Source organism: Trifolium pratense, linkage group LG1 (assembly GCF_020283565.1).
Source record: "Trifolium pratense cultivar HEN17-A07 linkage group LG1, ARS_RC_1.1, whole genome shotgun sequence".
Classification (NCBI taxonomy): Eukaryota; Viridiplantae; Streptophyta; class Magnoliopsida; order Fabales; family Fabaceae; genus Trifolium; species Trifolium pratense.
The window spans coordinates 34,341,126-34,367,931 of record NC_060059.1 but is presented as its reverse complement, the minus strand read 5'-3'; the positions used below and the strand labels follow the sequence as shown (position 1 = coordinate 34,367,931).

General features: G+C 34.7%; 5 protein-coding genes across 5 annotated transcripts; all 5 read left to right on the top strand.

Annotated features, from left to right (window-relative positions):
• The first annotated feature begins 249 nt into the window (after window positions 1-249).
• LOC123913834 (2-keto-3-deoxy-L-rhamnonate aldolase) lies at window positions 250-1,502 on the top strand. The gene has a single exon (XM_045964712.1). The coding sequence runs from the start codon at window positions 339-341 to the stop codon at window positions 1,389-1,391; it is 1,053 nt and encodes a 350-aa protein (XP_045820668.1). The 5' UTR covers window positions 250-338; the 3' UTR covers window positions 1,392-1,502.
• A 2,119-nt stretch (window positions 1,503-3,621) lies between these two features.
• Window positions 3,622-11,773, top strand: LOC123913811 (probable disease resistance protein At4g27220). Its single transcript, XM_045964676.1, has 6 exons — window positions 3,622-4,210; window positions 5,779-5,868; window positions 6,392-8,940; window positions 9,296-10,096; window positions 10,237-10,542; window positions 10,822-11,773. Exons 3-6 carry the CDS (start codon window positions 6,424-6,426, stop codon window positions 10,975-10,977), a joined length of 3,780 nt encoding a protein of 1,259 aa, XP_045820632.1. The 5' UTR covers window positions 3,622-4,210; window positions 5,779-5,868; window positions 6,392-6,423; the 3' UTR covers window positions 10,978-11,773.
• Window positions 11,774-15,015: 3,242 nt separating this feature from the next.
• Window positions 15,016-18,016, top strand: LOC123892964. The gene is made up of 3 exons (XM_045942878.1): window positions 15,016-15,077; window positions 15,325-17,792; window positions 17,917-18,016. Exons 1-2 carry the CDS (start codon window positions 15,016-15,018, stop codon window positions 16,763-16,765), a joined length of 1,503 nt encoding a protein of 500 aa, XP_045798834.1. The 3' UTR covers window positions 16,766-17,792; window positions 17,917-18,016.
• Window positions 18,017-19,984: 1,968 nt separating this feature from the next.
• Window positions 19,985-25,850, top strand: LOC123913826 (exosome complex component RRP42-like). The gene is made up of 9 exons (XM_045964702.1): window positions 19,985-20,076; window positions 21,077-22,434; window positions 23,098-23,231; window positions 23,331-23,387; window positions 23,522-23,614; window positions 24,494-24,572; window positions 24,689-24,810; window positions 25,312-25,455; window positions 25,530-25,850. The coding sequence occupies exons 2-9, from the start codon at window positions 22,407-22,409 to the stop codon at window positions 25,764-25,766; spliced, it is 894 nt and encodes a 297-aa protein (XP_045820658.1). The 5' UTR covers window positions 19,985-20,076; window positions 21,077-22,406; the 3' UTR covers window positions 25,767-25,850.
• LOC123913818 lies at window positions 21,083-22,336 on the top strand. Its single transcript, XM_045964691.1, has one exon. The coding sequence runs from the start codon at window positions 21,083-21,085 to the stop codon at window positions 22,334-22,336; it is 1,254 nt and encodes a 417-aa protein (XP_045820647.1).
• Window positions 25,851-26,806: the final 956 nt, after the last annotated feature.

Below are 26,806 nucleotides of genomic sequence, written 5' to 3'. Positions count from 1 at the left end.
GTGGAAACTCATTAATCACTTAAATTTTTTTTTTGTCAAGTAATATTATTTTTTTTCAAAGAACAATTATCAATTTTCGAGAGAATTCCAAATTCAAATCTTAACCAAAACAATTATCTATCATTCTCCAAAGATTGATCATTAATTCATTACTACAAGAAAAAAATCATTTTTAAAATTCATTAAAAAATTAATGTATCTAATCAATAATATAAATCATATACATTAATTTTTTGATGAATTAAATACTATTTTTGTAAAAAACAAACACAAACTCATCACTCTCTCTACCTACTACAGTGTCTTCTTCAAGAACAACAAGACTTGAAGAAACAAAAATGGCGAACACCACCACAATCTCCTTCACTCTCACAACACCAAAATCAACAACCACATTTCTCTCTTCTCTTCCCACTAAATCCAATCTCAATTTCAAACTCAACCCATTCACTTCCTCAACACATTTCAAATCCATTCCCAATTCTTCCATCCCCATTCTCAAATCCTTCCCCGACGACACCGTCATCACCACCACCACTCCCTCATACCGCAACCTCAAATCCCGTCTCCGTTCCGGCGAAACCCTCTACGGCATCTTCCTCCTCACCTTCTCTCCAACATTATCCGAAATCGCCGGTCTCGCCGGCTATGATTTCGTCGTCGTCGACATGGAACACGGCCACGGAAGCATCTCTGATGCTCTTCCATGTCTACACGCACTCGCCGCTTCACAAACCGCCGCAATAGTTCGTGTTCCAGAAACCACTGCTGCATGGGCTAAAAAGGCCCTAGATTTAGGTCCACAAGGGATCATGTTTCCGATGATAGAATCTGGGAAATCCGCAGCAAAAGCTGTTTCTTACTGCCGTTTTCCACCCGCCGGGCTTCGTGGCTCGGCCCATCCGATTGTTCGGGCTTCGAGCTATGGTATTGATGAAGGTTACTTGAATAATTACCTTGATGAGCTTTTGGTTATGGTTCAGGTTGAATCTGAAGAAGGAGTGAAGAATGTTGAAAAAATTGCAGCTGTTGATGGTGTTGACTGTGTGCAAATGGGACCGTTGGATTTGAGTGCTAGTATGGGGTATTTGTGGGATCCAGGGAATAAGAAAGTGAAAGAGACTTTGAGGGAAGCGGAGAGGAAGGTTTTGAAGAGGAAGAGTGAAAAAGATGATGTTTTTTTGTCTGGTTTTGCTTTGCCGTTTGATGGGCCGAAGGATCTTCGGTCGCGTGGTTATCATATGGTGTCGGGTGCTTCTGATGTTGGTTTGTTTAGGAATTCGGTTGTTGAGGATGTTTTGCGGTTTAAGGAGAGTTTGGTTGAGGATGGTTCGGATAGTGATAGGGAAGAATTGGGTAAAGATGCTGATGAGAAGTATTGGAGTGAATGAATGAGAGATTCTATTTTGTTCGGTGCCTTGTTTTATGTAAAATTATGTGATGCATTGTTGTTAGTTATGATATGCTTTTGATCTTCAATGAAAATAAATAACTCTTTGTGATCTGTTTTATGGTTTTATAGTCGAGGTTTCTAATTGCAGTTCCAATTATGTTATCATCTTTTGATATTGTTGAGAATTGCGGTCAAATGTTATTTCAATTGCTGAGATACAGGCGCATCTCCAAAACAATATGAAACAAGAAGAAATATGGCAGGCAATAGCTGATATTGAGACATGTTATGATATTTCTCATAATGTGTTACTTTAAAGTGATTGCTAGGGCATCTTCATGGATTTTTTTGCTGATGTGACTTACATTTTAACCTTTTCGCCCTTGATATTTATTTCTTCTTTTACATGAAAGTTGAAATATGGCCGGAATAGCTTATATTGAAATACATTGCTTTGTCCATGAGTATAATGAGGCCAATCCTAGAAGAAGCAATCAAATGGTGCTGCAACAGGGTGCCATTTCAAACCTGATTGATGAGACTATGCAGTCAATGTTTACTGATGCAGGCTGTTTCAACAATGGTCACACAGGATGAGGTTTAGTTTTGAAAAACCTGAAGCTATGGGAGTGAGATGGGCTCTCCAAACAGATATTGCGCAACATATTGATAATCTCATCATTTTCTCTGATGTCACGAATGTGAATTGCATTGCAAAGAGGACAGCTTTGGCATCCATAGAATTAATAGCTCAAGACCGCAGAGGTTTGTTAAGTAGTTTCTCTAATGTTTCTGTTAAGTTTGTCAGTACTAGTAGAGATTTAAATGTTGAAGCCCACAATGTAGCCTCTTTGGCAAAGGGCTGGTGTATGCTCCTTCTATTTCCAGTTTCTGTTCAGTTGTAACCCCTTTCTTTGGCTGTTTTCCAGCTTTGGTTGAATGAAATCATGTTTAACCTCAAACAAAAGAAATACATATATATCTCATAATTTGATAGGGCTATTATCTTCATGATTTTTTTTCTTTCTAATGTGACTTGCATTTTACTTTAGCTTATTCCAGTTTGGTTGCTTGGATCTTGAGAAAATACTATAACCTTATTGTCCTGTATTTGGAATTCTACTCTTCTGCTTGAGTTTATTTTAAGCTTTAACCAATTCAATTGTCATTTTGATCAACATAGATAAAGTTCAAGATTTGAAGAAAATCCTATTAGTAGTAGTTACTCTTAGAATTTGGCTTAGGGTCTAACTCATGTCAGAAAATCAGATTTGTAAGTGAGAGTTGCCTCCCACTTATAAGTTATAACCACTATGTTTTCACAGAGATGATTAATGTCTCTGGTCTATTACAAATTTGTGCAAGTTTAAACCATGTAATTGTAACATGAAAGAGCTTTGCTGCAGTGTCTTTTTTATGTGTATTATTAAACAATGGAAATGGAACTACCATATGTGATGGAACCGACTCATCTAAAGATCCTTTGCATGAGATAGGAGGTCCTATGACTAGGTCCAAGACTATGAGGATGAATCAAGCCTTACAAAGTCTAGTCATCAAGATCAAAGAAAAAGAAGATCGATATCCTTCGGAGGCTGAACCAACTTGGCTCAATTTCTTACAATTGGATGAAGATGCTTGAGCCCAACTTGAAGCCCAATTCACACCATGAGAAGCATCATTGGGCTGTTTTGTGGTCTAATAATATTGGACTAAATAAATAAACAATTAAGTCCAATTTTCTTTATTTTTATGGCAATTTTCGTTTTTGGTATTAGGAAGGTTTTTAGACGACCTTTAGCTTCCTTCTAGCCTCTCTAAATGCATCCTAGTGGTGCACCAAGTCATTATAGTGGCTAGTGGGAATTTATAAGCATGTTAGTGGGAATTTTCTAAGGTCTATGATGAATGTATGGTAGTGGACAATAAATCCTACTATGTAAGGATATGCTATAAATAGGACTATCATGTACTTCTCAAATCACAACTTGAAGTTTAATATAATTTGACAGTTTTCTTGTGAGAACTTTTCCTTTGTTCTTGAGATAAGAACTTTATAGTGTTGGTTCTACCGGCAGGTCGCGGTTAGGGTCGCACTTTCTTTGATAACTTTGGTTCTACCGGCAGGTCGCGGTTAGGGTCAAGTTCCTCTTTTCCTTGATAACTTTGGTTCTACCGGCAGGTCGCGGTTAGGGTCAAGTTCCTATTTTACCTGTTTTCAAGACGATCCTAAGCAGTCGCTTATCAATATGCTTCAACATTTTACACCATAGTTTGGGCGATTCTTATGCCATAATTTTGGTGTCAAGAAAAGCATATAAATTGCAAAACAAAGTAAACACATATGGTAAGAATCACTTGTACTTTTCTTTTTAGATAACAATAAGAAACAAAATATGCTTTCTTTTCGTGAAGGAAATGCTATGATAAGAGCTAAGAACATTACTTGATTTCTTTCGCATAATTGAATTCCACACATAACTAAATTGTGAGAGAGTGACTATACTTAATCAATTGATGGAGCAAGCATCTGATCTTTTTCTTTGGCCATGGTTTGCTTTTGTGTTGGACAAATTATTGGAATCCAATGAAGCTTTTTATCTGTTTATATATCATCCCAACTTTATTTTATCTTCTTCACCTGGTTCCTATAGTTCATTGTTCTGAATTTCTATAATATATATATAAACAACCACCCAGTTTAACCTAAACATTAGTAATTTCCTGTGCATATCAGCTGTCTAGGACTGCAGTTATCTTTCATTATAATCAGCTCAGCACCCATTATTACTCATTTCTCTTCAAGTGCTCCATCCGGTAAGATTTTCCTACATTCTTTATTTCTTTCTAAAAAAATCGATATAACATATTGCTCTGATGATAATTAGAGTTACTTTACTTCTCATGTTTTCTTATTTATATATTTATTTTCTACATGCTCACATATTGTTGTCAATTTCTTCAAGTATTAACCACTTTGGATCTTTACGTACAATTTATGTTCGTTAGCATTTTATTCTATTTTTATATATTGTAGATTGTGTAGTTGTGTTGATTAGCTTTGAATTTTATATTTTCATTCTTTTTTCCCCCTTTCCAAATACTGAGAAACTTTTTTTTTTTAAAAATTATAATTTTAGAAAAAAGGAAAGAAAAGGTTAAATTGAATACAATTTAAAGAACCATAAAATGTATTTTGCCTATACTAGCTATAGACACAAACTTATGTAAAAAGGAAAAAAAGTTAAATATGTTTTTCGTCCCTACACATATTGGGTTTTTTATTAGTCACTATAAACTTGTCATGCTTGCTTAAACTTTTTGCCCACCCTCATAACCGTGCCGACATTCGCTAGACGAGTATTTAGCTGATTTTGAGGTATCAGGGGGGTATTTGCTGATATCCACGAATATCAATTTTTTTCAAAAAAATGCTTGGCATAATTTTTTTATTTTTGTAATTATGTAGAATTTCGTCCTCCTTTGTTGACAGCACAAAAGTGTATTAATACATAATAATATTAATACACTACACTCTCACTTTGACAACAAAATTAAAAATCAAATAATAAACACAAATTAGGTTAGGGTTTCTTTTGTTAAAAAAAAAGGTTAGGATTTATTTCATGTGGGTGATTAATATTTTATATTACGTAGTATGATATTTTGTCAATTTTACTAATTTATTAACGGGTACAGTACAAATATCATTACCTCCACCTCTGTATCCATTAATTGACAGTTAGTTAAGATATCAGTTTATTTTATCTGAGGGTACGCGTCAAGCTACCCGCCCCATGGTGGATTTTAATTAACTGCGGGTAGGAATTATTTTGCCACCCACCCAGGTAACATGAGCAGGGCGAGCAAACTTAATCTTACAATGGGGGAGATGATTAGTACTTCTACCCATTATTTAATCTATTTATTTTACCATTTTATACCATACCATGACATTACTTCTACAAGTTTGCTGACATTTTGTTGATTCAATATAATATGATTATATATTTGTGTAGGACTTTTTTAGTAACAACAAATTAATATTATTGATAAATAGGGGTTCATGGCATACGTTAGGCCAATATATATGTTGAACAATCTACATAAAAAAACAATATGAAACCACCAGGACACAAACTTTATTAACAATATAAGCCACATTATTATTGTTTCAAGTTTTTCCAATAAAAATTAGAAATGATACCATCATTTTCAGCTATAGTTAACTGCTCCTTCCTTCTTCTCTCATTATTCTCTACTTTTCTTTAGCTTCTCCAAAACAACATATTTTACCATGCATACAATTTGCAGATCAGTTCCATACATACCTTATATCACCGTTTAACCATTCCCGCTGAATGTTGCTCTCCCTTACCATACAGGTGCAGACTCTAATCCCACCACCAGTCAAATACACTTTGCTCCACCAGTCAAATACAAACCATAGGATTTTCTCACCACTGTGCTATTGTGTAAGTTTTCTTACTTAACATATAACTAGCTAGTTACCAGTATTTTTATCTCCTCTGCCATTCTTTCACACACCGTTTTTTCTCGTTCTGAAACACAAACCTTATTGTTGACATTCAATATACCCAGATATGCAAGAATATTAAATTAACTAACATAATCCTCTCCTACATTATCTGTTGAATTGAAAATTATTATCACAAATGTCATATATGTCATTGTGATATGTTCAAATTAATGTATTTTTTCAATTTTATTTAACCTTACTCTTTAGCGTATTCCAATGAGATAACAAATTACTCGTATTTTAGATAAATGTAATTTGTTTATATAAAAGATCTATATGATGAAAACTTTTAATCAAAGAGTGAGTTTTATAATCTAGAAATCTAGTGAAAAGTAGTTGAATGGTGTAGATTAGGTTCTACTTTAATCATTTTGATTAGCTATACATTTTGTTAGAACCAATTCCTTTTAATTGTGTCTTGTTTGATATTATTTTACTTGCACAATGTGATAATTTAGGGACACCTCCACCATTTAAGGCAAAAAAAAAAATGGATTTTTGTACTGAACTGTCAAAAGGAGCTCTTTCGAAATTTGGAGAACTGGGAGTGGAGTATATCTTGAAGCAATTTAAATATATGATCCAACACAAAAAAATCATAGCCAATTTGGATAAAGAGCTCGAGACGTTAAAAGCTTTGAAACAAACTTTGCAAGGGTGGGTAGATGTAGAAAGCATGAAAGGAAACGAAATTCCACCTAACATGTCAAAATGGCTCTCCAACGAGGCAGAAATTGAGGCCGCATTACAAAATTTCTATGAAAACGAAGTTAAGAAGCACAAGAAATGCTTTTGGGGCCAATGTACAGATTTGACATTTAATTACTCACTAGGTAAGCAAGCCACTAAAAAAGCAGAAGATATTACAAGATTGAAGGAGGAAGGAAACAAACTTCCACTTATATCCTATCGTAAAGCTGCACCAGCACTTGGATCCACCTTCACAGAAGATTATAAGAGTTTGGAGTCCAGAAACAAAATTATAATAGGGTTCGTAGACAAGTTGAAGGATGATAAACTCAATCGGATAGGAATTTGTGGGATGGGTGGAGTGGGAAAAACCACACTTGTGAAAGAACTCATCAAAACTGTAGAACACAAGTTATTTGATAAGGTTGTGATGGCTGTAGTATCCCAAAGTCCTGATTATGAGAAGATCCAAAGACAAATCGCTGATGGTTTAGGTTTGGAGTTAAAGGGGCAGAGTGTAGTAGGAAGGGGCTGGGAAATACTTCAGAGGTTGAAGGAATTTGAAGATAAGAAGGCTAAGGTGCTAATAGTCTTAGATGATGTGTGGAAAGAGCTTAATTTTGAGTGGATAGGACTTTCTTCTCAAGACCATCAGAACTGTATAAAAATACTATTCACATCACGAGATGAAAAAGTGTGCCAAAAGAATAGAAGCCAAGAGAATGTACATGTCTCTGTGTTGCTAGAGGATGAAGCTTGGAGCCTATTTCGAGAAATGGCAGGAGATGTTGTAAACAAACCTGACATCAATCCAATAGCAAGAGAGGTTGCAAAGGAATGTGGTGGCTTGCCTCTTGCAATTGCGACAATTGCAAGAGCACTTGACAATGAAGAAAAGATTGCATGGGAGGTTGCCCTTCAACAACTGAGAGACTCTCAATCATCATCCTTCTCAGACATGCAGGAATGTGTATATTCACGCATTGAACTTAGCTTCAGTTTTTTGGGTAGTGTAGAACATAAGTCTTGCCTTTTCCTTTGTGGATTGTTTCCTGAGGACTTTGACATTCCTATTGAAAGTCTAGTGCGTCATGGGGTGGGCTTGGGGTTGTTTAAGGCAGCTGATAATGTTAGGAAAGCAAGAAATCATATAGATTATTTGGTCAAAAGTTTGAAAAAATGTTTCTTATTGCTTGACAGTGATCGTCCAGCGTGTGTAAAGATGCACGACGTTGTGGGTGACGTTGTCCTAAAAATTCATTTTAGAGAAGAACTTGGTATTTTGGTGCAGAGCAATACTGAATTGAATGAGGTGAAACAGAAACAAGAAAAATGCCTTAGATTGTCGCTTATTTTGAATGAGGAGATCGAGTTAGAAAGTGACCTAGAATGTCCAACACTAGAGATTTTACAAGTTCAATCACAAAGAAAAAATAGAGATAAGACATTATGGTCAGAGAACTTCATCTGTGGAATGACTAAACTCAAAGTTTTATATATTCAAAATGTGTGCATTCCAAAGACACCATCTCATTTTCACGCCTCGGTCAATCTTCACACATTGCAACTAGAAGGATGTGATGTTGGAGATATATCAATAATTGGTAAGGAGGTCATGAAACTACAAATCCTAAGCTTTGCCTACTCAAATATTGAAGAACTTCCGGCTGAAATTGGAAACCTGAGATTTCTCAAATTATTGGATTTAACAGGATGTGATTATCTTAATTTTATTTCTGCTAATGTCTTTGCAAGGCTATCACGGTTGGAAGAACTTTATTTTGGGATAAAAAATTTCCCTTGGTTGCTAAACAAAGAATTTCTCAAAGAGTTAAAAAATCTTTCTCCACAGTTGAAGGTTCTTGAGATCAAAGTAAGGAAAGTAGAAATATTTCCCAATGATCTTATTTTCAAAAACCTTGAAAAGTTTTGGGTTTATGTAGTATCTTATAATCCTTATAATCGCCATGGATATTTGGATTCAAATGTACTACAAATAAGAGATTTAGATTACAACTCTTTTAAGAGTAGTATGATGACCATGGAACTTGTCAAAAAATGTGAAATTCTCATATTAGAGAATGTGAAGAACTTGAAAAATGTCATTTCTGAATTAGATGACCGTGGACTCCAATGTGTGAAGGATTTAAGGCTTCATTCATGCTTCGACCTTGAGTGTGTCATAGATTGCAATATTCCTTTGATTCCTAATCACCATGAAACCGCAAAAACAGTGATCAAATTCTCAAATTTAAAGAAATTGGAGTTGAAGTTCCTCCCAAAGCTGATTGGCTTCAGCAATACACCAATTCATCATGTGAGTATATTATTTTTGGTGGTTATTATTCATGTTATCATTTTTTAATTAGCCATTCAAACTTGAACATGACATCTCATTTGATAAAAATATTAAAATGTTATTTTTAACTCCTCTTTTTTGCTCTCTATTATATGTCTAAATTTCAACTCATTTGTTTCATACCTTCATTAATAATAATTATGCATGTAAACATTTAAAAGAGTTCTAACACACATCTTATTACTTAATTTAATCTAAAATTTATAGATCAATTGCCATGTTTTGTTGGTTATTCTTAGATATTATATTCCATCATTTTTTTAACCAAGATATTATATTCCATCATTGAATTAGTTGATTCATACAATGCCAGGGTTTGAGTTCTACAACTAAATTAATTGATTCAACAAACATCAAGGATCCAGCTGGTCATAGACCCTCCTCATCAATTAATGCCATGTTGTTTTCATTTAATTGGATGGAACAATTCCCTGAATTGGAAACAATGTTGTTGCAAGGTTGTACTTCCATAGAGATGATATTTGACTTTGAAGGATGTTATCCGGAATCTAGCGACAATGAACTAAATTTCTCAGTGTTTCCTCAGCTAAGAAAACTTGAGATATTACATATCAATAATCTGTTGTATGTCTGGGGTAATGTTCCATGTTGCTTTCAAGGCTTTCATAATTTAAGATTTCTAACAATCTCAAACTGTGGCTCTTTAAAATATGTATTTACTTCTGCCATTGTTAGAGCAATGAAAAATCTTGAGATTTTGGATATAAGCTGTTGTGAAATGATTGAGAACATAGTGGTTTGGAGCAAGGATGATAAAGAGGATGAAAATGTGCCAACTATTGGGTTTGGTAAACTATATCATGTATCACTTTCAAAACTTCCAAAGCTTGTGAATATTTGTTCAGATTCTGTTGAGTTAGAATGTCAATCATTGAGGGAATTTAAGATTAGCGGTTGTCCTATGTTGGCGATATCTTTATTATCATCCCATATCCATGCAAATCAAGACAATCTCAATGTTACATCTCAAGATGATAATCTTGGCAGTTTCAAAGTAAATAACTCAAGCTCTTCTACTTCGGGACATGTAGGTTGTACTTCTTTTCTGCCGAAATTTATTCGTCAAAGAACCACAAATAAAAAAATTAATAAGGTATGAAATTTCATGGCATACACTTTTAACTGTTGTGCATGTAGTCTTTAATATTGAATTATAATTTTTAAAAAAAGAAAAAGAAAAAGAAAAGAAATTTTAAAAAATATGTTATTAATGATATTTTTTTATGTTGACAGGAAGCATCAATGACACAAGCACCAGAGGATCATATACCTTCCATTTTTGAAATGAAGACAAAGAAAGTAAAAACCGATATGCCTGCTCTAGAAGAAAAATTCAATTTCTTAGTATCACCACACTTGAAAACCATCACAATTGAAGAGTGTGACAAGTTAAAGACCATTACGGTTGGAAGAGAAAAGAGAGAAGAAATGATGAACATTTTTACTCAACTAGAGTCACTTCACTTGATATCGCTTCCAAATCTTGAGAGTTTTAACTTGTCTGGAACATATGACTCCTTCGATAAACAACAAGACAAGGTGAGTAATAATTTCATTGTCCACTATGTTTGGTATTTTTTTCTCTCAAACATATGGATGGAAAGTGGGATCAAGATCCTCTTGATTTCTCGTAAGAAATGGAGGGTTCCATTTGGAGAGAGATAGACACAAAGAGGATATTAGTGGATCCCTCCATTTTAATTAAGTGAATCTCTTAAATCTTTTTCGTTTATTTTAATCTAAGGGTCGTCATTTATTCCTACCATCTTTGAATAGTGAACTCTGTAATTAGTAATATTATTTTTCTTAATTTTGCAGGATGAATGTGTGGGAGATCACCAAAGGATAAGATGTCATCCATTTATGGATGAGCCCTTGTTTCCAAACTTAACTTCTTTGATTGTACTAGCTTGCAACAAAATTAGAATATTGTTCTCGCGTTCATCATTGGATAGTGTAGAAAATAATAAGTGAATACTGTTGTGTGTTATTCCTCAGCTCAAGCTGGTTTAAATAGGAAGAGTACAAACATAAAAGGAAATAATAGATAAGCTTAGAATCTCCTAGAAATAACAAACTAGGAAACTAAATATTTTCCAACACCCCCCCTCAAGTTGGTGCATAGATATCTATCATGCCCAACTTGCCGATCAAATGCTCAAAGGTGGGTCTTGCCAAGCTTTTGGTCAAGATATCTGCAGTTTGCTGACTCGAAGTTACAAAAGGTAGACATATGATTCCGGCATCTAACTTCTCTTTTATGAAATGTCGATCGATCTCAATATGCTTGGTTCTGTCATGTTGAACTGGGTTATGAGCTATGCTAATAGCGGCTTTAGTGTCAGAGTATAATTTCAATGGAAGCTCAATTTTCATCTTAAGCTCTTCTAGGACTCTGTGGATCCATAATCCTTCACAAATACCTTGAGCCATAGCTCTAAACTCAGCTTCTGCACTACTTCTTGCTACAACTCCTTGTTTCTTGCTCCTCCATGTCACAAGATTACCCCAAACATAGGTACAATATCCGGAGGTTGATCTTCTGTCAGTGACTGAACCTGCCCAATCAGCATCGGTAAAGATAGACACATTTCTTTCATTAGTCTTCTTAAAAAATAATCTCTTTCCAGGATTTGCTTTCAAATATCGCAGTATCCTATAGACTGCCTCAAGATGTTTCTCAAAAGGAGAATGCATAAACTGACTTACTACACTAACCGAGAAAGCAATGTCAGGTCTAGTGTGTGACAAATAAATCAGTTTCCCAACCAATCTCTGGTACCTTCCAGTATCAACAGGAACACTACCTTCTTCCCAAAGTTTTGCATTAGGATCCATGGGAGTATCTGCTGGTCGACATCCACTCATTCATGTTTCTTTCAATAAATCTAGAATGTATTTTTGCTGGGAAACTACAATACCATCTTTTGATCGAGCAACCTCCATACCAAGAAAATATCTCATGGATCCCAAGTCCTTGATTTCAAAGTCTAATGCTAATTTCTCTTTTACTCTTGCCATTTCAACGATATCATCTCCAGTAAGGACGATATCATCAACATAAACAATTAGGACAGCAATTTTTCCATCTTGGGAGAACTTTGTGAACAAGGTGTGGTCAGCTTGTCCTTGAATGTACCCTTGTTTCTTCATGGAATAAGTGAACTTTTCAAACCAAGCTCTAGGAGACTGCTTTAATCCATACAAAGACTTATTTAGTTTGCATACATTTGATCCAAACTTGTCTTCAAAGCCAGGAGGAATGTCCATATATACTTCTTCTTCTAAATCACCATTGAGAAAAGCATTCTTAACATCCAACTGATGTAGGGGCCAATCTAAGTTAGCAGCAACAGACAAGAGAATTCTGACAGTGTTCAATTTTGCAACAGGAGCAAAAGTCTCTGAGTAGTCTATATCATAGGTTTGAGTAAAACCCTTAGCCACCAATCGAGCCTTGTACCTTTCGATTGACCCATCTGAATTATACTTCATAGTAAACACCCATTTGCATCCAACCGTCTTCTTGCCATCCGGTAGTGTCATAACACTCCAGGTTTTGTTCTTTTCAATAGCTTTCATCTCCTCAAGTACAGCTTCCCTCCACTTTGGAACTTCTAGAGCAACCTGTACATTTTTTGGAATCTCTACACTAGACAATTTTGAGGTAAAGGCAGAAAAAGACGAAGACAAATTTGAATATGATATAAAATTGGACAATGGGTATTTAGTGCAAGATCTAACAGGTTTTCTAACAGCCACAGGATCATCGATATCAGGATACAAAATACGACTCTCAGAAACAGAGATAGACTTACCTTTTCTTTTTTTAGGAAGTTGATCATCCCCCGGTTCAGATTCATGACAGTGTTGAGATGTGGACTCATCACTTTCTTTGTGATTCTTTCTCACAAAAACCTTTCCTTTCCAAGTCTTGTTTCCTGCTTCAAACCTATTATCTTTATATGACTCATTATTTTGTGGCATTTCAATTAGATCATCATTATCATTGTTTTCAAGATTCTCATTGTTTTCTTCATGAGAAAATGTAGGCTCGGATTCACCAAGCTCACTACTCATAACAGGAGTAGGATTAGATAAAGAATCATGGCCATTTTTCGTTGGTGCAGAAGTATAAGTCTTAGAACTTTGTGATACCGGCAAAGATAAATTATTAAAAAAACTCATGTCCTCAGTTTGAAACGAGTTAAAAAAACTCATGTCCTCAGTTTGAGACGAATCTTCATTTAAATTTCCCCCTGAAGATGCGTGTCAAAAAAAGGTTTGTTTTCAAAGAATGTAACATCCATGGTGACAAACATTTTCTGGTTTTTTGGATCAAAACATTTATATCCCTTCTGGGTTGGAGAATACCCAACAAAAACACATTTTATAGCACGCGGTTCGAGTTTGCTAATATTCTTATGTTCATGAACAAATGCAGTGCAACCAAAGGTTTTTAAGGTCAAATCGTTTGAAACACGATCATTAGGAAAACATTCTTTGAAAATATGAATTGGAGTTTTAAAATTAAGAACTTTGGAGGGCACTCTGTTAATTAAGTATGCAGCAGTTAAAACTGCTTCACCCCACAAATAATTTGGTACTTTACTTGCGAAAAGTAAAGCTCTAGCCACCTCCAACAAGTGCCTATTTTTTCTTTCTGCAACTCCATTTTGTTGGGGAGTGTTAGGGCATGAACTTTGATGCACAATTCCATTTTCACGAAAAAAATCACTCAACATTGTGTTAAAATATTCTTTGCCGTTATCACTTCTAAATACTTGAATATTTGTTTGAAATTGATTTTGCACCATTTTAACAAAATCTTGTACGGCCTGACAAACGTCAGATTTCCCCTTTAACAAGTACACCCAACAAACTCTTGAGTGATCATCTATAAATGTGATAAACCATTTTTTATGAGAAAGTGTACTCGTTCGGTTAGGGCCCCAAACATCACTGTGAATAACAGAAAAATGTTTTGATGGTTTGTAGGGCTGTAATGGAAAATGAGAACGATGATGTTTTGCAAATTCACATGCTTCACATTTAAACAAAGATAAATCCTTATTACGAAATAACTCGGGAAATAAGTGTTTTAAATAAGGAAAACTAGGATGACCTAATCGTGAATGTCATAACATAACATCATCATTATTATTATTCAGAACTAAAAAAGATTCAAAGCATGAACTTATTGGTTTGGAAGGTAGTTGTGATTCAGGTTCAATGTCGAAGTAGTAGAGTCCTCCACTCTCCTTAGCACTACCAATCATCTTCCCCGAGTTCAAATCCTGAAAAACACAATGAGTACGAAAAAAATTAGTTTGACAATTTCTATCTTGGGCTAATTTACTGACAGACATGAGACTACAAGATAGATTTGGGACATGAAGAACATCTTTAAGGGTTAGACTTGGAGACAACACAACCGAACCTTTACCCGCAATGGCTGAAAAGGATCCATCCGCAATTTTTATTTTATGGTTACCTGCACATGGACTATAAGAAGAAAACAGAGTAGAATCACCTGTCATGTGATCACTTGCACCCGAATCTACTATCCAAGCACGACTGGGACTGACACTAAAAAGGGCAGAAGTACCTTTGGGGGCAACAGAGCCAGAAAGAGTGTTAGATTCAAGAATTTTGTACAGTCTGTCTAGTTGTTCCATCGTGAATGAAAGCTGAATTGATGAAGACTGATGCTCTTGATCAGAATTACTGGCTTGGAATGTATGACCCTCACCTCCACCTTTGTTCTTCTGATTTGAAGGTCGCGGAAGACCATGTAATTTCCAACATTGAAAGATAGTATGTCCCAAACGATGACAATATTTGCATTCACGACGGTATTTGAAAGTGGATGATCGTCGTCGAGAATAAAAAAACGTCATAATTAATAATCTTAGCCAAGTAGTACCGGAAGCAGCAAAGAAAAATTAACACCGGTAAACAGTACTCGCAAACAGTGCGCGCGAACAGTACCACTGTGAACAGTACCAGCGAATGAACAGTGCGTATGAACAGTACCACGGTGAACAGTGCCGCACACAAAATCAGTTGTCGTGGTCAGATTGTAAACACGACGGCGGCTAGGGTTTTGCGGAAGCGAGACCCCCAAAATCGGGAGCTCTCGATACCATGTAGAAAATAATAAGTGAATACTGTTGTGTGTTATTCCTCAGCTCAAGGCTGGTTTAAATAGGAAGAGTACAAACATAAAAGGAAATAATAGATAAGCTTAGAATCTCCTAGAAATAACAAACTAGGAAACTAAATATTTTCCAACACATTGTATAATTTGCCAAAATTGAGTCAAATATGGAAAATCGATATTACTGAGGTCATAAGCTTCCAGAAGCTAACAAATATATATGTTTCATGTTGCGACAATTTGAAGAGTTTGTTCTCCCATTCTATGACCAGAGGCCTTGTTCAACTTCAAAACCTAGTAGTTTCCCAATGTAAAACTATGGAGGCGATAATAAACAAGGAAGATGAATATATAGAAGGAGGCAACAAAGTCAAGACTTTATTTCCCAAATTGCAGGGGTTTACATTTGAATTTCTTCCTAACTTGGAATGTGTTTGTTCAGGAAATTATGACTATGATCTCCCATTGGGCACCATTGGAGAGGACAATGAAATCGATAATAATAAGATTCAGATTTCATTTCCAGAACTAAAGAAGTTGATGTTTTTTGATGTGCCAAAGCTCAAGTGTTTTTGTTCTAGAGCATATGACTACGACATCATGGTCTCGTCAACTGAAGAATGTCTAAATATGGGAACCTTTCCCCATGGAAATGTTATTGTAAACACACCCAACCTTCACAAAGTAGGCTGGAATGGGGATGATGTACACACATTTGGAGATCTTAATTTGACAATATATTATCTTCAAAATTCAGAGAAATTCATGGTACACACACGAGGTCTCCCAACTCGATCATTATTATATGAAACTACTCAATTTATTTTACATCACATGCTTGTATGTTGTGTGCAGATGGTGTTGGGAAAATTAGAGACATTTAGAGATATCAATGAAGAGCTTGTTAACTACATCAAAAGAGTAAAACGGCTAGTCATTAAAAACAATCACAAGCTATTGAATTTCATCCCATCAGACATGATGCACATATTCTCGCATCTGGAGGATCTCTTTATGGAAAATTGTGAGTGCTTAGAAGAGATATTTGAATCAAATCATGGCAGTATGCTGCACCAATCACAGCATATATGCTTATCTTCCCTTCCAAAATTGAAGCACATTTGGAAATATCATGGTCACAGTTCAGCCTTTCAGAAATTGGCTTTCATAACCATCAAGCAGTGCCATGATTTGAAAAATGTGTTTCCGAATGTTTCCATAGCCACAAGCCTTCCAGATTTGTCGGCGATTGAAGTGTATGAATGCGAGAAGATGGAGGAGATAATTGTGAATAATTTTAATCCTATTAATTGTGAACAAGCACAACCACAGAAGGCTAAGATCATATTCCCATCATTGTGGACAATTGATCTACAGAAGCTTCCCAACCTCAAATGTTTTTGTCGAAGCACTTTCTCTTCCTATGTTGAGCTGCCACGGTTGGAATATATGAAGATTGAAGAATGCCTAGAGATGAAGACCTTTTGGTACGATGGAATATTATACACACCAAGTAATCCTACAATTTCAATGGACAATACCAGATTTAACAATGTTGCAGATGTGAATGAGATCATACAACAATACAATAAATTGCAATGAAGGCAAGTGTTGGTGGTAAGTTTGAATTTCAGCGTTTCTATCTCTTCACTAACTGCATATTCTTTGTTCAGTCTTTTCTTTTCACAATTTTGCATTCCATGATTTCCTAATTATAAGGAACTAAGAAGGTGAAATTGGTTATTTCCATGTATTCTTGGAAACCCTGCACACTCGCACATTAAAAAAAATTATGCAGGTAACTTCTTTTAGTTTCAACGGATGGAAAAATTTATCAATCTTCAAAAAAGGTTTGCTAGATGAACCCTTCACTAATAATTGATATTTTCAAACCAGTGCCAAAGGTAATTATCACTACGTAGAATATATGTTTAATGAGTTAAAACACATTACCGATTTTACAGTAGCATTATGATGATTTTTACAATTTTGAGGTCCAAACTCAACACTGTCTTTTGAGGTGACACTATCTATTTAGTAGAAATTAACTAGAGTAAAATTAGCCTTCTCTGGTAGGTTTTCAATTCATGTAGTCTCCCCAGACTGTTGTGGCAAGTGCGAGGTGAGTTAAGTCCTACATTGCTTAGAAAAGTGGAGGTTGAACACTTTATAAGTGAGAGGACCCATAAACCTAACACCTTAAGGTTTTAGGTTAAAGTGTAGTGTCCAACTCACTTGTATAATTGTTCTTCAACCCAATGTGGAAGGAAGTAGTTTTTTATTGTTAGATATAACTGTCGGAAAAAACAATATAGAAAAATTAAGGAACACCATCACAAATCACAACATAAGAATATAACATTGAAAATTCCCAAATCGAAGAAAACCCATGATCGTTGTCTAATGACAATTGACAACAAGAGAATAACATTATGTGAAATTTTTTGCCTATCCCAAGAAAATGTTCTTTCTCTTTTGATACTTTTGGATTGTGATGAAAAGAAATAATAACTCAAATATATAAACAGACTCCAATTTCAATTATTTCTCAGGTTGTTCTTAGATAAGGGATGGTGTCATTTTTATTTGCAAGGGAACATGGTCTGCATCCTGATATTTTAAGCATGTGGTAAATTTCTAGATTTTATTTGTGACATTTTTATTTGCATTTGATCATATTTATGTTTGATACTTGAATAATTACACATCAAGCTTAGATTAGATATTAAAAGTAGTTGTATGGTTTTATGCAGATTGTTAATTCAAATCCAGATGCTATGTTTAAGATGGTTACAAAAATGAAAGTAAAAAATCTCTTTATTTAGCTGGAGTAACTATTGTGCAATATTCAAGGTAAATACAACTCTTAATTTATTTGTTTGTAAAAGAAGTAAAACAAGTATGGTTAAAACAATTTGTTTATACCATTTTTTTATACCATTTTTTTCCTATATATGCTTACATATGTCCCATGACTAATGTACTACAAACCTAAGCCTATCAATAAAATTAACAGGTGTGTAAAAGAAGTAAAACAAGTATGGTTAAAACAATTTGTACACCTTTTGGAGATATCGAATTGCACAAAAAAGATTTGTTGGTTTTCGATAATGCATATATAAATCTATCTGAAAGTTTAACGGAAATCAAATGCTTTTCAAACTCCATTAGTCTTGGATGAATGTGAAATTTTGAGTCTTGGATGAAGAGTAAACTGTCAAATACCCCCTGAAATTTTAAAATTCGTCAAATACCCCTCGAAATTTGAAAATAGACAAATACCCCCTGAAATTATAAAAAGTCAATCAAATTACCCCCTGACGTGGACTCTGACTGGTAGTGCCAGGGGGCAATTTGATTGACTATTTATAATTTCAGTAGGTAGTGATCACAATGCTTATTTCTTTTTTTCTTTGTTTACGATTCTTTCCCTAACCTTGTGCTTCCTTTAATGCAGAAAAAATGGCTTCCTCTGAAAAAACTAGAATATTTTTGGTGTACGTATGAGCAAGAAGACTTAAACAAACTCATGGTGCTTCTTAATTAGGCTAGTTTTGTGGTCCATTATGCATCATCATATTAAGGATAATGAAAATGCTGGATATATCCTTGTGGATTTTAGCTGAGACAACATAAGGATCTTGATGTAGTTGCTTCTGAATCCTAACCAAGATGTTAGCATTGAGAACCAAGATACTAGACCCAAATAATGCTTCTGGTTATGTGAAATTGTCATCTATTTCTTGTATTTTTGTTGTGCTTGCTTGATTGTGATGTGTTGTGTACTCCCTCCGGTCTTTAATATAAGAAAACTTCTACTTTTTAGATACATTGATGTATCTAGATCATATCATAGTCTAAATACATCAATGTTTCAATGTATTTAAAAAGTGAAAATTTTCTTATATTAAGGACAGGATGGAGTATTTACCTGGTGTGAGTTAGTATCACTCAAGGCTTTCATTAAAATAGATGGATAGTTGGAGTTGCTTGTGGAAACCATTCCTTATTGATTAAAATATGTGATTATTTATTCAACGGTAGTTAATTTTCTTTACTAGTACTTTGTATTTGAGAAAAAATTGTAAGAAAAATCCTTTAAAAATTTCATTTAAAACATATCGTATTTTAGAATAAATATTTGACGGAGTGACCAAAATTGTCAAATTTTAAAACAAAGGGACCAATTCAACAAAATCTTGACATTTTTAAAAAATAGGTTTAAATACAATTTTAGTCCCACTATTTTTAAATTTTAAAACTTTGATGTTCTATTTTAAAAATCAGCTTTTTTAAAACCTTTATTTTAATATTTATAACATAATAAAGGATGGGACATGTCATCAATAAATCCTAGTTAGCATATGCCTAATTATAAAAAATGGGACATGTCATCAACAAATCCAACTCGGGGACTATTTTAAAACTTTTGAGATTTTACGAGGACTAAAATCAAATTTTTTATTTTACATTAGCTAAATTCAAAACAAGTCATAATTGTAGGGATTGTTTTCATATTTAAACCTTAAATAAAAAGATTTTTTCTTTGTATTTTTAAAAATGATTTTTATGAAAACTTATTTAAAAATAGTAAGTTATTTCAAATTATTTTTTTATAATTTAAATGTAAATTGACAAAAAAAAATATTTTAGTTTAATAAAAATCACAATTTATTAAAAAAGTTATCTCTAAAAAATATTTTTATAAAAAAATATTTAAAATAGTTTTTCTTAGAGAGTTTTTTGAAATTTTATGAAAAAAATAAAATAAAACCCCCAAATACCTCTTTAAACCCTAATTTTTAACAAATCATTGAAATTGCTTGTTATTATTCCACTGCGCTCTCTATTTTCATGCTTCTTGGCGTTCTTCAACATCACTGCACTGTCAAAATTTGTTTCCTTTTTGTAAGGTAATTACGTATTTCATTTTCGTGGTTCTGCATTTTGTTTTGTGGGAATTTCATTTTATGCTCATTTGCGTTTTCTATATTCTTCATGAAGTTTATGTTGGTATTATTATAAGGATTTAGAAAAAAGATTATATTTTGACGCTAGAAAATTTTTGGGTCTTGTTTGTGTATTACTTTGGGGCTTGTTTGTTTGATTGATGTTAATGTGAGTTGTTTAGTATTGCTTAGTATATTGGGTCATTTTTTTTTTTTTGAACCTTCCTCCACTCCGTTGAAGCTTTTTGAGTTTCTTGTTAATTCTTATTGAGAATGTGGTTCTGCTCCTTTTGTGTTTGATTTGTTGATTGAAGCGTGTTTACAATCTAGAAAAATTGAAGCTTCGATTGAAATTGTTAGAATGTTACTCTCACGTGGGATTAGTCCTAAAGTTATGACATTGAATTCTTTGATTTCGAGGGTTTGTAGAAAATTTGGGGTGGATTTAGGGTATGAGGTTTATAGGGAGTTTTTTAGGTTAGATGAGGAAAACTGTGAAATTTTGAAAAGGGGTTAACCGGTGTCAGAAATGCATAGTAGAATATAATGGACTTTGGTGATGCATATAGTATTAACATGTGGATAGAATTAGAATACAATAATTAATTTTACACTGAAGACATAAAGTGATGCTTATTTTGGGATAGTTTTTGCTAATGTGACACTTATTGTGGGAGGGATGAAGTTTTATGTTGCTTTCTATGCGTTAGAATTAGAAGTTTAGAGTTATAATGTGGCTGGATAACCAGAGATGGGGAGATTCTTTTCTTAGGGCAACTGCAAAAATATGTTGGACATAATAGTTGGAGGAAAAAATCATATTTATTTTGAAGTCATGAAGTCAATGGGTTTGTAGTATAGTAGTTTCTTTCTATTTGGGGGGTTGTTGTATTTTGTTTTCATCTTCTTGAAACCAGAATTTGCTTGGAAGGTGACATTTAGTTGCGGCATTTTGCCATACCAGGTAGTAATGGCTTGTAGAATTTGGGAGCTGCTTTACAGGGGAAATCATTTTAGAACCAACAAATCTGCAGCTCTCTGTATGAACTCAATGCTTTATCACTCTTCACAAGATGTTTCCGACATGCAATGGTATCGGAGTGAGTTTCCAAAGATAATGAAGTTGACCCAATTGCTTGCAAATGTGGATACAATTAATGGACGACTTATTGATGTAAATAGTAATTCAACCATTTTTGATGATCAGCTTGAGAATGAAATGCGTACATTGAAGTCTCTTGTCCGAGAGTTTATTGCGTCTCCATTTGTTCAGCACAAAATGAGACGTGTTTTGGCCTCCACCACAAATACACAACATGATACATTTACCCCTTTCAGTAAAACAACCGAAAGAGAGTCTATGGTGATCGATTCTCTGACTAAGGTGAGCAATTTTCTAAATGTTTCTGCTCAACAGAGGAAGGTGGTTCGTTTCAAAGTATGCCCACAGGTTACGCAGCATCATATATGGACTGGTGCACTTAAAGAGAGGCTGAATAATTTTGCAGTTGATTTGGATTCTTTGGGTTCTCAGGGATTGAATGAAGGTACTATATTGGCTCGGCAAATTATTCATAGCTGCTTGAAATTTCTGACAGAAACTGCCAGTTTTTCTGACGCCGACTCATCTTCATGGATGAAGTTTTCACCTTCAAAAATTGTTAATTCTTCCGATACCCAGAAATGGGAAGATCTTCTTGCAATGTTCAATGACCTGATTAAATGCTGTAAAAGTGAAACAAGATTAAAGATGCATGTGGCTAAGGTTGAGGTCATGAAGGAGGGGCTTTTACACATCAAGGATATTACGATTGATAACAGTATTGCATACAAGGATGCTCGATATCTACAAATCCTAGTGCAGAAGAAGCTTTCTAAAACGTTAGGCCACTCATCTGGTTGCTTATTCACCCTGTTACAGTATTACCTCTATGGAAGAGTTACAGATATTGAAGTAGACTTGTGTGGTGGGATTTATAAAAATGGAAATGATAGCAGGTTTTGCTTGTCTATGGGAAGAATTTTGACTTCGGATAGTGAGAGAATGGTTGGACGTGGTGTGAAGCAGTTGGATCGAGCACTCGGGCTTTACAAGTTTGTATGGGAAACAGCTGGAATGAAAGGGAATTTGGACTTGCAAGGCCATTTGTGGTGTGTTGGAGCAGACGATAGAATGCTTAGATATAGAGGAAACATGTATTTCGTGCATGGCATTTGCCTTTGATCAGAGATTGCATTGCAATACCATTTTGTTTTATACTATGGATTGAATTAGTCATTAGTTAGCAGTGCCAATGAAACTCAAATTCAGGATGTATTCAGGTGCTTCATTTGATATTAATTTGTCTCACAGAATCAAATGTTTGCTGTCCAGGTTTTAGTAGAAACTTGGTATCAAATGTGGTAGGCTTAGACAAATAGAATAATGTGAAATTGGAAATAAGTATTTTGCTGGCAATAGAGGCAATAGACATTTATTTTGCTATTCTTATGTGATTTTTCTACTTCATTCCTTTGTGTATTCTCTTTTTGTGTTTACCTTTTCGCTCCTTGACTTAATAATATTATGCTTTTAAACTGATAGTGATTGCATGTCGAGACTATAACGTTATTAACCATGAATGTGTTCAGTTTTGGATTTTTTTTATTTAGTTTTTAATTTGGAGCATTTATCTGTATTATAAACAAGTGGCACAAAAAGCTTGAGTTTTATAATTAGGAATATATGGTGAATCCTGTATCCATAATATTCAGTATAGTGGACATTCCGCTATAGCATTTTTGGAGTTCGCTCCTACATATTGCTTATGGGGACCGAAAATGACAACTATGGTATTCATAATTTTGGTATTGACAGTGGCCATCACACTTACTTTTTCTTGGTTGGCTGCTCCATGTCACACGATCTAGGAGTGACGACTATGCTTGATACATAGTATTTTCCCTTTGTACAATTATTCATAAAGCTTCTATAAACTGGTGCAGTTGTAGGAATGGTGGGTTTATCTCTAGGAGAACAACATTTCATCCAAGGTGGCATTGCTCAGGATCTTCGTTGTGATGGTAGAAAGAGATTGACTTATCGACCAATCCATGTTGAAACTGGAGTCATTCCTCAGGTAATGATTTGATGACTTGGCACTTGCAAGGGTAACCCAATGATTTGACTGCAGCCAGCTGATAGTTTTAATTTGTACATTTGATGACCTTCATGATAGGCAAACGGTTCGGCCAGAATAAGAATTGGTGCTACAGAGGTCATTGCCAGTGTGAAGGTTTGTTAAAATGTTGAAACTGGTCTCTTATTTCATGACTCGTAACTTCCTTTTGTTCAATAGTACTTTTTTAAAAAAAATTCAAATTATTTCTTCTACTAATCATAATTAATATATTGGCTACACTACTGCAGGCTGAACTTGGAAAACCAAGCTTATCGCAACCCGACAAAGGGAAAGTCTTTATATATATTGATTGTAGTTCGACTGCAGAGCCAGCTTTTGAGGTATATTCTGTTTCCCATCTTCATCCTCTTTATCTAGTGAAGTCATCAAGCAAATATTCTGGTTTACTTCATATTATTCAAGTATCTTTAATAGGGGAAAATGAGTCTAGCTGAGTCAAACTTGGTTCAGCACGACTCATAAGAACTGGTTCAACTCGAAGCTCGACTCGAGTTCAACACATACATATTTTTTTTCATCAATAAGTGATAGACTCTAGTCAATCATAGTGTTTTCCAGTATTATCAAGAAGCGGTCATGCTAGTGCCATGATGGTACAGTGTCATTTATTTACAAAGCCTCATATTCTTCGTGTTATCCATTCAAATTCTTCACCCACTAAACTTCTCAACTGATTAGTCACCTTCTATTACCGCAAAACTTCTCTGACGTTTTTACATCTCCAGTGACCCTCTCCACAACCTTCCATTCTCTGGCAAAGTTCCTTCTTCAGTGAACAAACATTGTCTATGTTTTTCTATTCTCTTTTCTGGCAACCTTTCTTTTGTTCTCCTTGTTCATTTTTTTCATGTATTCTGGTTTTTCTCTCCATCCTGTACAATATTCTGCAGGTGGTTTTGGTACTTTTGTGTGCATTCTATTTTTTATATGGAAAATGCTAAACAGTGCCCCCGGGGCACCGGTTAAGGAAGCAAAAATTGTAATTTGGCATTGGAACTTGTGCGGTCACACCTATATGCCCATAGACCACAATATTTTCATGGCAAATTTTGCTCGTCACCGCGAGCAGTCATCCGCCACTAATAACAGCGGTGTTCTCATTATTGCTGTCTTATTTGTCATTCTTATTTTAAATACCTTTTTAATGCTTCAATATAATTAGTTTTATTTCGTGTTCTATATATTTGGTATGTATACAGGGTAGAGGGGGTGAGGAATTGTCAGCAGAACTGTCAACTGCTCTTCACTGCTGTCTCTTGGGTGCTAAAAGTGGAGCAGGTATACCTTCCTCCTAATGTGAAGATTGTGTTTACTCATACTTTCTTTCAACCTTCTTGCTTCATTTTAATTTTATATTGATTGTTGTTGAGCTGTACTCTTATTTCCCCCTCCAGGTGCTGGAATTGATCGCACTTCTCTTGTTGTCGAAGGAAAGATTTGTTGGGATCTTTATATTGATGGGCTTGTTGTCAGTTCAGATGGAAATTTGTTAGATGCTCTAGGTGCTGCGATCAAGGTATAACTTAAAATGAATAGAAAATTACATGTTATAAATGCTTCAAAAGATGATAGACGGTAATGGATTCCAGACCATAAAATGAATATATGAGAGACTGTCCTTTGATGGTGACGTCAATATTTCTTGCTTTCCAAATTTTCTTGTTCATTCGTTACTTATTCGCTGTTGATGTTAAAAACATGATGTTGGGTTGTTTCAAAGATGTGAACTAAGATCTTCCCCTCCTTTTTTTAAATAGCAGTTTTGTGGGTTTGAAGTTGTCCGAAAATTGTGGTCTTCTCTAATTGTTTCATTATGCTACAATTAAGAGTCCTAGTTGTTTTCTTTTTAAAATATCCCAAATGATCTTGTTATCAGCTAACTTCATTAATTTCCTCTTTGATTATATAAATAACTTATACGATAAACACTTATTCAATGAATGCTTAATTAAGTTGTTTACCCAAATACCACCTTAACTGGAAAGGCCCTAACAAATGATCCTTGTTATTCTTTTAGGCTGCTTTGAGCAATACCGGAATTCCAAGCGTCAAAGTTACGGCTGGTGCAGCAAGTGACGAGCAACCAGAAGTTGACATAAGTGATGAAGAGTTTCTACAGTTCGACACATCTGGAGTCCCTGTGATCATTACACTGACTAAGGTAACATACTCATGCGATCTCGTGTTTTCATATTGACAATATTTTTTGAATGTCATACAATCTCCATTTCCTAGGTTGGGAGGGAGTATATTGTTGACGCAACGCCTGAAGAGGAATCACAAATGAGCTCTGCAATTTCAATCTCTGTCAACAAGAAAGGGCACATATGTGGTATAACCAAACGAGGCGGTGCAGGGCTGGATCCAAGTGTCATTCTTGATATGGTCTCGGTGGCTCAGTATGTAAGCGGGAAGTTAATGAATAAATTGGATTCAGAAATAGCTTCTGCTGAAGCTGAAGATGAGTCATGACATAGAACTTAGTGATCACTAGGATTTGTTGTACACTAATTATTATTATTATATTATATTATTCAGTTCTTGACTTGGACAAAATTTTGCAATTTGGTAGCTCTTGTGAAATAGGTGTGGGGGATTTGGTAGGAAGGATTACTGTTCGATCTCCCGCAAATGCGATTGAGAGAGAACTAGAACCACTTGATGCTAGACTAACCCACAAACCAAATTAAGCAATCCGGTGGGCCGGATACTGATAGTGGAAACCAAAAAAATTAAATAGGTGTGCATTTCATCATTTTGTCTTTTGAGTAACTTAAGCTTTGATTTAGTTGTTTGATGCCATAAAGATTTTAAATTGTAGTTGCAACTTGCAAGTGATGCATTTTTGGTAGCCAGCAACTGAAATCTTATGATCTTGTATGGCATGCACATCTTGATGAAGTTAAGTATAGTTTTAAGGTTATATGGGCAATCTATTGAGAAAAATCCAAAATCCCACATAGAATAAATATAAAATTTGAAATGAGTTTATAAATTAGTGGCACGTTTCACTTTACAAGTTAATTTTATCTGTTTTATATCAAGGTGAATGTGTTAGAATTTCCATTGTAGTAATTTTTTAAAAGGGTCTTGTTAACATGTGCATATAGGGCACATGATAAGGTATCTTAATATAGAAATTTAACATTTAATAATACAAGACATTTAATGCTTGAAAAATTAAAATGCACAAATTCTAAGGTATAATTTTTATTTTTACTACCTTAATATGTGCCATATATCCACATGTTAACATATTGAGATCAAGTTACGGTTGATTAATCAGAGAATCAATTTGGGCGTGAGTTTCAATAAAATATTGAGAGCTATTTTGTCTAATTGTGGTGGTCTCGTCAACACGCAACAAAGACAAAAGGAAACTGACAGTGACAGGCTCCAGCCACAGCAACAAATGCATCAAAAGTTGCAGCAACTTTAATTTTTGACTCATCAAAACTACCAAATCAATCTAATCTAATCTAGTACACTTATTTCACGATTATATAGTTTTA